Source organism: Pagrus pagrus (genome assembly GCF_965226575.1).
Source record: "Pagrus pagrus genome assembly, chromosome: 24".
In the NCBI taxonomy this organism is placed as follows: Eukaryota; Metazoa; Chordata; class Actinopteri; order Spariformes; family Sparidae; genus Pagrus; species Pagrus pagrus.
Genome location: NC_140206.1, coordinates 4,185,085 through 4,197,193, shown reverse-complemented (window position 1 = coordinate 4,197,193; position 12,109 = coordinate 4,185,085). Strand labels below are relative to the sequence as shown.

The following is a 12,109-nucleotide window of genomic DNA, read 5'->3' as shown; positions in this document are numbered from 1 at the left end:
ACAAATTAAGATGCTGTCACTTGACATAAAGCAAAGTTTTCTGAGACAAAAACTGTAGAAGAAGTTAAACAAAAGAGTTTAATGACACATTTATAAAAAGGCACTTCGGGTTTCAAATATGTGTCATGAGTTTGCCTTATTCACACATTTAACTACTTTAGATGGCACAACTTCTAGTAGCATAAGTATCAAACAATAAAGCTTTGATTTACCAACATCATTGATGTAGTCAGCTACATTGACATTTGACTTGCCTAGTAGCATTTTATTACATTTTGTTAGTTTTGAGCCTCCGTATTTAACAACCAGCAGAAGTAATGTCATCTAAAGTGAGTGAACATCTAAATCTGGTATATTTGAAGCCAAAAATGACATTAAAATGTATCTTTCTTAGTATATTTTGTCAGTTTGGAGCCTCTGTTTTTAAAAACAAGCATGAGTAAAGATTAATTTGTACATTTTAGGAGTTTAACTAGCAACTTCATTGATCTCATTTTTATATTTTTAACCTTTTCCTACATTTTGTCAGTTTTTGAGCCACCATATTTAATAACCAGCAGTAGTTCTGTCACTTAAAGTGTTCACACATGTAAATCAGATAAACAAATCTCCGCCAGGTGAGAATTTATGTCAGAAAATGTGAATTTAATGTGAGAAATAACAGGATTTGGAGTCATGTGAGTGGATTTTCACTTTTAATTGTCAGAGGCGTCGGTGTTAAACTGACAAATCCTCCCAGAGTTGCACTTTTTTATTAGACTTGATGAGACTTAAGTGAGAATTAACCGACAAAGACGTGTTTTTATTGAGGGCACGGAGATAATCTCAGTGTTTTGGGTACAATCGGAGCGTCTTAGTACTTCAACATGGAGGGAGGGGAGATTTTGTTGAATTTCCTTGGGAATTAGATTACCGGTCAGGAGATTACCTCCATTCCTGACTTTTTTTGGGACTAAAAGATTGTTTAGAAGCTCCAAATCTGACTTTATCTTGGATGTGAAATCATAAACTGTGAGTACAGAATATCATCTTTAAAGTCTTCAGAGGTGTCGCCCTAATTTCTCTCCTCCTGTGTCCGTCGGTCAGTCAGCTCCTCCTGCGTGCTGCTGAAAGCTGAAAGAGTTAAGAAGATTTGGCAGCTCCGAGGCAAACCAGCCAGCCGGTGAGGGAGGAACCGGCTTCCGGTGGCCAGAGGCAGGCGGCTCACTTGCCCGGGATTAAGTGGGATCGGGGGAGATTACAGCCCTCTCTCTCTCTCTCTGCAGCTCGATGAAAGCGTAGTGCAGCGTCCAGTCTCCCGGGAGTATTTTCCCGTCGTATATACGTTTTCCTGCACCTTTACTGGTGCTGAAACCTGCAGGAGCCCGAGGATAGACGCTTGTGGGACCCCTGAGGATTCAGACAGGGAGGTAAGATGCTTTTTTTAAAGAGGAAGTGACTTGGAGGAAGGTCAGAAAGATCATCCTCTTCTTTAACTACAGAGACCTCTTGAGGAGTTACTTAGTGCACGTCTGTCATCCTTCACAAGCTTTCCCAACATGGTTTTGATGTTTTAAACCTGCCTCAGCTTAGTTTTTAACTTGTTTATGTCTATTTTTGGTTTGTCACATTGTTCTTCTTCACCTAAAGTTGCTTTAATAACATAAAATAGTTGATTTATTTCCTTTAAATGACAGATTTTTCTCGATTCTGCTTCACCAGCGGGAGATTATGTTCCTGCACATCTCTGTATTTACAACACGGCTGCTGTTCTTACGAGCTGCCGTGAAGTGTGCCATTAACCCCTGACCCCATTTCACACTCGCCACACTGATGGAGATGTGGCTGCACCTCCCTACCTGATCCCGCTGCACGCTCGCAGCTGGATTACCGACCAGGCGAAGTGGGCAACTGGACCACTTCTGTCTGAAATAGGGCTGCGACTAATGATCATTTTCCAGATTGATCGATCAGTTGTTCGGTCTTGAAAATGTCCTTGTATGTCTCGTTTTTGTCCTCAAAGCAAAGATATTCAGTTTACTGTCACAGAGGAGGAAAGAAACCAGAAAATATTCACTTTTAAGAAGCTGGAATCAGATAATTCTGACTTTTGATACTTTGAAAATGACTCAAACTGATCAGTCGATTACCAAAATAGTAATAGTTGACAACTAATTGATTAGTTGTTGCAGCTGTCGTGCTAAGCTACAGAAAAGACATGAAAAAAAGACAAATTAAGTCAAAAATCACCCGTTACTTTGCTTATTTTAAATGTTTTATTTAGTTTGATTAAAAGTCAAAAACCAAAAGATGTTCAGTTTATCGAGAAAGACAGAGAACACAGCAGGTCCTCACAGTTTAGAAGCTGGAACCAGAGAGTATTGGACATTTTTTAAGTTTATTGTTACTTATGTTTATACATTGCAAACTCACTCTATAATAACCATATTGCTACATTAATCCTACCTCTGCACAGGACCTCATATTACTTACCTTTACACTTATATGAAAATAAGATGATTTATCCTAAAATGAGTCTTAAATTTGGTTAAAATCTTAAAGTCTTAAAAAGCATTAAATTTAAGTGTTTGATAACTGTGCATTGTATTTGAAATTTGAGGTTTGTTATGAATATAAAATATCAGCTGAGTTTTGTGTTTGTACAAAGTCAACACTAGTCTGAACACTGAAACACTGTTTGTTGTGTTATACTTTCCAGGTTTGTTCCAGACCAGCAGACAGCAGGTGGTTGAGGTCAGAGGTCGGTGGTCCCGTGACCATGAGGCAGGCGGTGGAGGCTCAGGTGTTAAACCCTCACTGTGAGCTCGGAGAACACGGTCAGTCGGGGGGGAAGTGTAACTTGTACTGCTGGTCCTGGTACCACTTCCTGTTTCCGCTCTAATTCCACTCTGGTGTGTTGACGTGCTGCAGGCCTGCGTCAGATCCTGACAGATGTGATCGAGGAGGTGAGACGGTCGGTGAGCGAGGACATCGACGGAGCTGAGATCCTCCACAGTCTGCTGAACGCCGCCTGGCTGCAGTCGCTGCTCAAGGTCAGAAAACACTTAGAAAACCATAGATAGAGATCTGGATTAAAAATGTTGTTAAAGTCTTATATATAAGTGTGACATATTAAATCATTAAAAACAATATTCATGAAAAATTTATTTTTGTTGTTCAGGTTTTATTCATTTTAAAATTTCTTTTTTAAACTAAAAGAAGCAAAAATATGGTACAACAATGTTTTCAGGTTTTCGAGTGTCTTCAGAGGTACCTGAGAGATTCTCCAGCACCAGCTCTGGACTACGCTTCAGGACTTTCACTTCAGGTTTGTTTTATTTATAATATTTTGTTGCTCTCGTTCATTTTGTTAAAGTCTTTTATTTTTTATAAATGTTGGATTTTCTTGTCTGCGTAGCTGCTGATCGACATCAGGTCGCTGCAGGGCTGCTCTGAAGAGGCCAAAGAGCTGTACCGCCTGCTCAGACAACCACACCTGCAGGTGAGAAACCACGTCTGCATCTTTCAGGTTAAAGTCTAAAAATAGCAGTGATGGAAGTGCTTTGAACCCAAAGTGACTGAATTATTGATACTTTCACTTAAACTGACTTTTGATGAAAAAAAATGCACAAAGACGATGAAAATTAGTGGGTTTAAGTAGTAAAACAATACTTTCACAACCTTTAACTGTTGTATAACAATATTTTAAATGATTATCATCAAAGATTTGCACATTTTTCTTGTAATTTGGGGTTTCTGAAAGCTTTATGCATTATTAAAATTTTATCTTGACCAGCTGCACACCAGTTTTTGATTTAAAACACTATTTCATCTCCACGTTTTCAGGCTCTTCTCTCGGCTCATGATACGGTGGCCCAGAAGGACTATGAGCCGCTGCTGCCACCAATGCCGGAAGACCTTCCGGACGATGAGGAGGCCACCAGGATCGTCTGTCTGGTCAAGAACAAACAGCCTCTGGTGAGCTTCACACCTGAAGTCTCCTCATTACTTGTTAAAAATTTGTAAAAAAGCAAATGAAGTTTGGTTTAGAGTTTTTTTTTTCTTTTTGAGGTTGTCAAAAATCTTCTAATTCAAGGACTTTACGGTCAATATTGAGACCATTTCTGTGACAGAAAATAGTGCTGATATGACCCTTACACAGGTAAGAGCTGTCCGCATATTTTTGGCCATATAGTGCAGTTTGAAATGGTTCCTTCCTTTGTAACTCTGAACTGAACTGACCCTTTAAGCTGCTCATATATCTAGAAAAAGTTAAATATTTAGTTTTAATGACCGTAAACTGTTCATATTTTCAATATTTTCTATTAAACCGTGCATACATTTTATTATACAAACTGCTCCACAGTAGAAATGCTTTTCCAGTCCTGAGAAAGCAGATGCTCGTGGGTATTTTGATGTGTAGGCGGCTTTTTTTTCTTGCCAAACATAAATCAAACAGCTGACTGCATCCAACAGAGACCAGATGTTTGAATTTTATAATCTGTCATTTGAATAATTGTTTGTTAATGCTACAGATCGTTTCATAACAGCAGACACCACTGGAAAAGAAGGACTTTTTAAGAGAAACAAAACAGTTTGGAAACATTCACTGCCTTATTATTAATCTCTCTCTTCTTTTTTGTCATAGGTTTGTCTTTTAGTCATTTATTGCTCAGTTCTTTTCATAGAAAGCACTTAATGAGGCTTCTTGGCAAGTTTCCTATCTTTCAAACGATGATTTTTCAACTGGAAGTTGTCATTTCCCTCTTTACGACCACCAGAGAGTCAAGCTGCCGCTGCCCAGTGCCTCCCCCCCATGTGCAAAAAGCCCTAGAGGGGGTATCCGCAGTCACTGGGACACCCTCAGGCGTCTGACCCATCAGAGGCTTCACCAAGGTGGTGCATTCAGGGTCGAGAGCCCTGCTCCTGCAAGCCCATGTGTCAATGAGTCGTCTTGGTGTAGCGTTCGCAGAGGCAGCTACCCGCCAACTGAGCCGCTGTGTCACGCTGAAGCAGCTCGGCCATACCCTCCACCTCGCTATAAGCAAATGAGTAGCTGTCAGATTTGCTGTAGCAAGCCGGTGAGCCAGTGTAGAGTTTGTTACACCAACCTGCTGTGGGAGCAAAGTCTGAACCGCTCTGCGCCTGCAGTCTACAACTCTGTTATGATTGGTAAGAAAAGATCTGTCATCATTTCGTCATTGCGCCCTCTTCTTCCATCATTCACCACTGCTACTTTTTCATGGATTAATAATGTCTATTTTTTTGATTGGAGACAACATCGTCGAAGAGCTAGACAGTGGAGATGAAGAAGAAGAAGGAGGGTCCGCAGGAGCCACATCCTCGCTTCCAACACCCCGGAGATGGACTGCGTCTCCCCCGTGTCTTACTGTCCCATACTACTCCAATATAGACCACTACTTCCATAGAGGCGTACCTCCCAGGCTTCGAAGCCAAAGCCCTCGCATCCGCACTGCTCCCCCGAGCCCCTTGCGCCCTCACCGAGTTGTGAACTTGCCTTCGGTGCCGCCTGTTGAGCTCGCCAAGCAAGAGAGTCTGGACGAGCTGAGGACAACGGTGCAGCTGGCGGCCAGCTCCATGGAGAACAGCACCAAAGACATCAAGCTCCTTGGGGAGAAGATGGCAGCCGCGACTGAACGCATGTCGGACACGGTGCAGGACAACTCCCAGGCCTTAGTGCTCCTCACACAGGTGGTAGACCGACTTCAGATGCTCCTTGCCGCCACCAGAACTGACATCAGCTTCCCAAACCCTGCAACCAATGAGCAAGACGGCACACCCAAGAAATCTCCAAAAAGCAGAGAGGAACGTCCATCCCTGACACATCAATCCAGATGTTCCTTCCCCTCACTTCCTTCCTCCACCTCCTCCAGCTCCTTCAACAGCTCCCTGGATGCCCCCTCCACCTCTCAGGGCACCAGCTGTCTGTCTGTATCTTGCCATGGGTCACCCCGAACTACCCTGAAAACCAAGAACACCCCTTTGACGCAGAATAAGCATGTTCAGGCTGAGCTTCAAGCTTCCAAGCATCCTCTGACCAATGGCAAGCTCAACGAGCCGAAGGAAACCTCCCACAAAGTGAAAGGAAATCGATCAAGCCAGCGGAAGAAGAGGAGGAAGAAGGCGACATGAGAGATGCCGAAGAGTGTCCAAAGAGTGGACTTCTTGGGTCCTATCAAGCACAGTGGTAGTTGACATTTATTTTGTATTTTTCTGTCGCATTTCGCTTTTTTTCCATCATTGTGGACCATTTCATTCTTTCATTTCAACTTCACTTCAACTCGCCTTCTTCTGGAGCCCTCATTTCAGGAACACCACCAGCGTTCATTTGTGTCATTGTTATTTTGCATAATCCTTCCTCCTTCCATTTCACCACCAAGTCTTTGCATCCTGTCGTGGCTTCCCAAAGATTCCCTTCAGCTTTATTTGTTTCCATTTGTGTGATTTGTTTTGACCAACAGATGACTCTTCTGTTCTAGGGAGCAACTATAAAGAGGAACGAGATCACAGGGGAGATTTTTGTTGCCCGGGTGATTCATGGAGGGCTGGCGGATCGAAGTGGTGAGCCTTTTGTCGCTACATGTTTTATTGTTCTCAATTGGCTTTATATCATCATTAACTAGAAGCTAGAACATCTGCACTTTGATTGTGTTTAGAGCAAAATAAGCCAAACTTAAATGTAAACATATGCCGTAGCCAGGTACGCTTCGCATGCTGGGATGCACATGAGAGAAATAAAGTTAGCTGTAGAATGAATCGAAGTTCATAGCCTGATTTTAATTTGCATGTATGTGTGTTTAGGTCTGCTCCATGCAGGGGACAGGATCATAGAGGTGAATGGTTTTTCTGTGGATGGGATGGAACCTGAGCAAGTTATCCAAGTTGTGGTAAGATGCTAACTGTGAAATGAGAGCACAAATGTAATTATATTCATATGATATACTGTATGTCTTTTTCCCTCGTCCATAGCTGTGGTCCTGAGTGCCCAATTGTCTTCTCTGTAGCTTGGTTTCAGATCTTTGAATAACTGCTCAAATTCCTGATTTGTCCAGTGATTGAAATACTATGAATAAAGTGAACAAAGGGGAATTCAGTCTAATTATTATTCTCGCTTTATTGTGTCCTGTCTGGTAACAATAAATGTCACAAGCTATGTTGTTGAGCTGTTTAATTCAAAACCAGATTCAGGTTGAAATGTGATGTTTTAATAAGTCTAGAAGCCATTAACAATTTCTAATTAATCAATTTTGTGTCCAATCAGCAAGCAAAGTCGCAAGGCACCATCATGTTCAAGGTCATTCCCATCACAGAAAGGCCGGTCCACAACCAGACGATGGTAATTAATCATCATCTGTACCTGCCTCATTCCATTCATTACCTCTTGTTTTTCAATCTTAAAAATGAAATATCATCTTAATAAACTAACTTGTCTGGTGTTAGCTCTACGTGCGGGCCATGGCAGACTACAGCCCTCATCAGGACCCGACCATCCCCTGCGCCGACGCCGGTATGAGCTTCAGAAAAGGTGACGTCCTTGAGATCGTGGACCAGACAGACGCCCTCTGGTGGCAGGCCAAGAAACTGCCCAGTAACACATCCTGTGCCGGCCTCATCCCCTCCACCAACCTGCTGAAAAGGTCAGAATGAGTTTAATGACTTTGTCAGTTTTTTATGTGTTTTTCTTTATTACAGGGATATTTTTATGTCTTATTGATATTCACTGCAGCTTACTTAGTTCAACATTTTGACTTTAAAGCTGATGTGTAAGTGGTTTGTTTGCATGTAGCATCATTTTAACCTGAGTCCATCTGTTGTAACAGGAAGCAGAGGGAGTTCTGGTGGTCTCAGCCTTATCAGCCACATGCCTGCATACAGACCTGTAAGTTCACCCACATGTTTCTCTCACTTTATATAATAAAAGTCTGAACAGTTTCAGAATTGACAACATGGTTTCACAATTGAGTTTCCATTGTTTTTTTAACCCCACGCTTACTGAAGTGAGCACTGTAGAGGAAGGTAAGGAGAGATTTCATGTTTACGGCAAAACCAGAGACCAGAGAGATGATTTATGTGTCCTGTCACAGATTTAACTTTTTATTTCCTTTCTCCACCCACAGAGGAAGATATGATGGCCATCGATGATAAATGTGTTGAAGCAGGTAAAGCTCACCTGTCACGTATTGCTTTCTTCATCTTGTCTCTCCTGCTCTGTGAGTAATTTCTTCCTGCTTGTTTTCCTTTTTCCGTCAGACGAGGAGGCATTTGAATCTGGTAGGTAAGTCTTTGTTGATTTCATCTTTATTTTTCACTTGTGAAGCGCCGCTCTGTCTCTTGTCCTTCATCTGAAGCATTTGTTGTTGTTTCTTTTCAAATCTCTTCTGCTGTCTGACGGGGGAAATGTCAGAGGAGCTCAGAGAAGGTGAGAAAAACACAAATGTTTTTCTATATATCCGCCTGTGAAGAGAAAACTGATGAATGTGTACAAGATCTTTACATGAACGGAGGATCAAACATGACAAATTAGGGATTTAATTGAAAGAAAAAAACTTTCATAAACAGTAAAAAAACAAAAAAAACAGATAAGACTGTTTTCAGCTTGATGCATACATGACAATAAAGGTCGCATTATCTCGTCTTCTGTTTCAGCCATTCTTTACTTTTTTTTTTTTTTTATCTTTTCCATTCAACTTAGGATTTTTATGTTTATCAACAAGAAAATATTTTTCTATTTCTATCTATAAGATTTAATTAACTTTAGTCAGGTTTTGTCCACCAAATAGACTGAAGACATGGGCTGAGCCAATCTTATTGTCTCATTCTTGTGTTGCCATTTAATCCTGTAGTGGTTGAGCTTTGGTAGGAGTTTTGTCACATTTTTATATAAAGTCAAAAATATTGTGATGTTGGATTTTGCACACGTCTCCAACTTTGTATGTCCTTCTGTTAAATATCATAAAAAGCTTCCTGACATGTGATCAGTATTGCCACCTCTGTTTCTGCACTTTTTCTGCTGTTAAAGGGAATCGCAGTGACTTGTGGATGATTTAGAGGTTGCTGCTGTGATATATGTGCCTATATATATAAAGCAACCATGAAAAGACAAGGACTGAAAAAGAAAAAACAAGTTGTCTAGAGTAAAAAAAATCAAAGTGACGAAGACGAATCATTTTGCGAGCAGCTGTATTTTGGAGCTGAAACTGATTTTTGCAGAAATGATCAATCACCTCAGATGCTTTAAAAGACTAAATGTCTTTTGGTCCTTTAATCCATCTGTCTCACTCTGCCTCTCTGTGTCTCTTCATGTTAACAGAGGAGGATGACTTCAGCACCAACATGGAGGGGCTCTACTTGGGTAAGTCTTCAGACATCATGACTCTCACCTGCACATTAAAAAGTCTGACCTGGTCACTGAATATACTTTTCTCTCAGTGGGCTTCAGGCGCAGCATGCGTCTGTGTCGGCGGCGCTCTCACAGCACCACCCAGCCGTCCTGCCACACCCGCTGCCCCAGCAGCTGCCACAGCGCCCTCAACAGCCCCTATGAGGAGGTGGTGCGCTACCAGCGCCACCCGCAGGACGCTCACCGCCTCATCGCCCTCCTGGGTACAGTAGAGTTCCCACTTGGGTCATTGAAAGTGCTTGAATTTACGTATTTATTTTTCTTTTTGCATTTTGTCTTTTTGATATTTTTCTACTTACAAACAAAATACGGGGGACCAAACATGACAAATTAGGGGGAAAAAAATTAAAGAATAAATCCATAAAATGATCAAATAAACAGTTTCCAATCAATATGTGATTCATTAAAGGGGACTTTGTAGTTTGTACACGACAAAGTTGTACAATACATTATGGGAATTATCAGATTTTATTTTGTATATTTTCTATTTACAAGCTAAATACCAAGGACCAAACATGAATTGAGAAAACAAATCAAGGCCTTAAAAGTGTTTTAAAATAGATAAGAGTCTTTGAAAGTGTATAAATTAATGTATATATTTTCTACAAGAACAGAAACTGAAGTTCTTTTTGTGATTATGATAAAAATGTTAGATATCCTCTTCATATATCTTCTTCATCTCTCAGGTCCGCCTGGTGTCGGTGTGAATGAACTCCGGAGGCGCTTGATCGAGATGAACCCAAACATCTTCCAGGGAGCCGTGCCTCGTACGTGCCGAATCAGAATGTTTATTATAACCCATTAAAATGACACAATAGTCCAGTTCTTTCTTCAATCTTGTAAAATGTCCCCTTTTCTTTGAGCAGACACGACAAGATCACCCAAAGGATACGAGGAGTCTGGCAGAGAGTATTACTTCACCAGCCGAGAAATCTTCGACAACATGATGTACAACAACAGGTACAACCGTCTCTGCTGTGAGCCACGAATAATGAATGAATGTAGTGGACACGCTCCATTATTCTCCTTTTTGTAGTCCAACTACAACTAATCCGTGTTTGGTAACAAAAACTTTCTGTCCTGCAGGTTTTTGGAGTACGGGGAGAACAAAGGGAACAACTACGGCACCAGCATCGAGTCTGTGAAGGAAGTTTTGAACAGCGGAAAAATCTGCGTCATCGACATCGAGCCAAACGTAAGAACGACAGGAGATGTTCAGCAATGCTTGAGACAATAAAATACGGTGGCCCTGAAGGTCAAAACACAAGTTATTTCAGGGAACACGACACAATGTGTGCTGCCTGCTCAGCCCTGGGAGACCTGACCAATCAGAGCAGACTGGGGGCCTTAAGAGACAGGCACTAAAACTGAGTTTTTCAACATAAAAGCATGTAAAAATTTAGTAGTAGGCACCCAAAATAAAAGTATGAACCTGAAAATGAGCAGAATATGTGTCCTTTAAATGACGTCAATCACTTTTATTTAATGCTAGATAAAATATCCCTCTGTTCAGGCCATTCAGGCAGTGAGGACCCACGAACTGAGAGCCTACGTCATCTACGTGAAGCCTCCACCACTGGAGCGCCTCAGGGAGACCAGACAGGAGGCGTTCATCACCACCAACTACTATGTCAACCGACCCTTCAAGGTAAACTCTCCCACAGACACATTTTATTGGTCCACAGGTCCTGGAAAGTCCTTGTCTTGAATAGTCTTGAATTTGATGTATAAGAAGGTGTGGGAACCCTGATATATATACCTACATAAATACTTTGGTAGTGAAGTACCTGCAGCCCTGCTTGATTGATGCTGTGATCTGACTTTTGTTTCCTCCACAAGGATGAAGACTTCCAGGAGATGGAAGAATCGGCCCGTAAGATCGAGTCTCAGTACTGGCAGTTCTTCGACCACGTGATCGTCAACGATGAGCTGCAGGACTCCTGCATCCAGCTGCTGACGGCGGTGACGAAGGCCCAGGACGAGCCGCAGTGGGTCCCCGCCAGCTGGATACGACCCACCGCCGAGTCGTGAGGGAGGACAGACGAGGAGGAGGACAGAGATGTGAACCCTGTTATCATGGCAGCAATCATTTTACACATTTCTCACATGTCAAATCAATTTTAAGTCGAATTATGCATGTTGTAGGGGAGTAGGGCATGAAATACATCTTAATATTTTAAGCCTGTTGTTACTTGTGTGCTTGATCTGCTCCGTAAGTCGCTTCAAATCCCCAAAGATAAGATGGAGCTGGAGTCAAACCCAAAGAAATCCCCGAAACTGTGTCAGAGTTTCATGTCAAAACTAGTTTAGAGGGTCAGCAGAGGTTTTGAACTCAGTTAAGTGCTCCTTTTTCTCAACAAAACGACAAACCGCAGATTGCTCATAGACAAAACAGTTCCCTGCTAAATGTTGCAAAATTGTTGAGAAAAAACTCATTTTTAATTTCATGCCCTGCTTCCCACTGTTATACACAAACCTGCAATAAAGAATCTGATCTGCTTCCAATTGATGTTTACATTTTAGAAAGTCAGGGTTTTTTTTAGAAGACATTAGTTGGGGGGGGGGGGGAACTGTGTCCCTGAGTCTGTAGTTTAATGTTTTTGTTATGGTTCTTATGTTTTAAACATTATAAAACACTGTTTGAAAAAAAACCCAAAGTCTTTGTGTCCTTATTTGACTGAAACAATGTGATAATGTGAAACAAAGCAA

General features: G+C 41.6%; 1 protein-coding gene across 1 annotated transcript; it reads left to right on the top strand.

Moving 5' to 3' along the window:
* The first annotated feature begins 1,108 nt into the window (after positions 1-1,108).
* Positions 1,109-12,044, top strand: LOC311253167 (MAGUK p55 subfamily member 4-like). The gene is made up of 23 exons (XM_084346953.1): positions 1,109-1,162; positions 1,266-1,409; positions 2,699-2,816; positions 2,911-3,032; positions 3,230-3,307; positions 3,398-3,481; positions 3,826-3,957; positions 6,480-6,561; positions 6,802-6,887; positions 7,262-7,336; positions 7,441-7,637; positions 7,821-7,879; positions 7,999-8,016; positions 8,118-8,159; positions 8,251-8,271; positions 8,405-8,419; positions 9,311-9,352; positions 9,430-9,603; positions 10,087-10,167; positions 10,267-10,360; positions 10,487-10,595; positions 10,914-11,048; positions 11,240-12,044. Exons 3-23 carry the CDS (start codon positions 2,759-2,761, stop codon positions 11,429-11,431), a joined length of 1,896 nt encoding a protein of 631 aa, XP_084203079.1. The 5' UTR covers positions 1,109-1,162; positions 1,266-1,409; positions 2,699-2,758; the 3' UTR covers positions 11,432-12,044.
* The last annotated feature ends 65 nt before the right edge of the window (positions 12,045-12,109 follow it).

What these genes read in the sequence shown, in the direction of transcription:
- LOC311253167 (XM_084346953.1), top strand. Translation starts at nt 2,759, where the DNA reads ATGAGGCAGGCGGTGGAGGCTCAGGTGTTAAACCCTCACTGTGAGCTC. An exon ending in TCAAGAACAAACAGCCTCTG is followed by an intron (nt 3,958 to 6,479) that starts GTGAGCTTCACA and finishes CTTCTGTTCTAG; the next exon opens with GGAGCAACTATAAAGAGGAA. An exon ending in TCATCGACATCGAGCCAAAC is followed by an intron (nt 10,596 to 10,913) that starts GTAAGAACGACA and finishes CCCTCTGTTCAG; the next exon opens with GCCATTCAGGCAGTGAGGAC.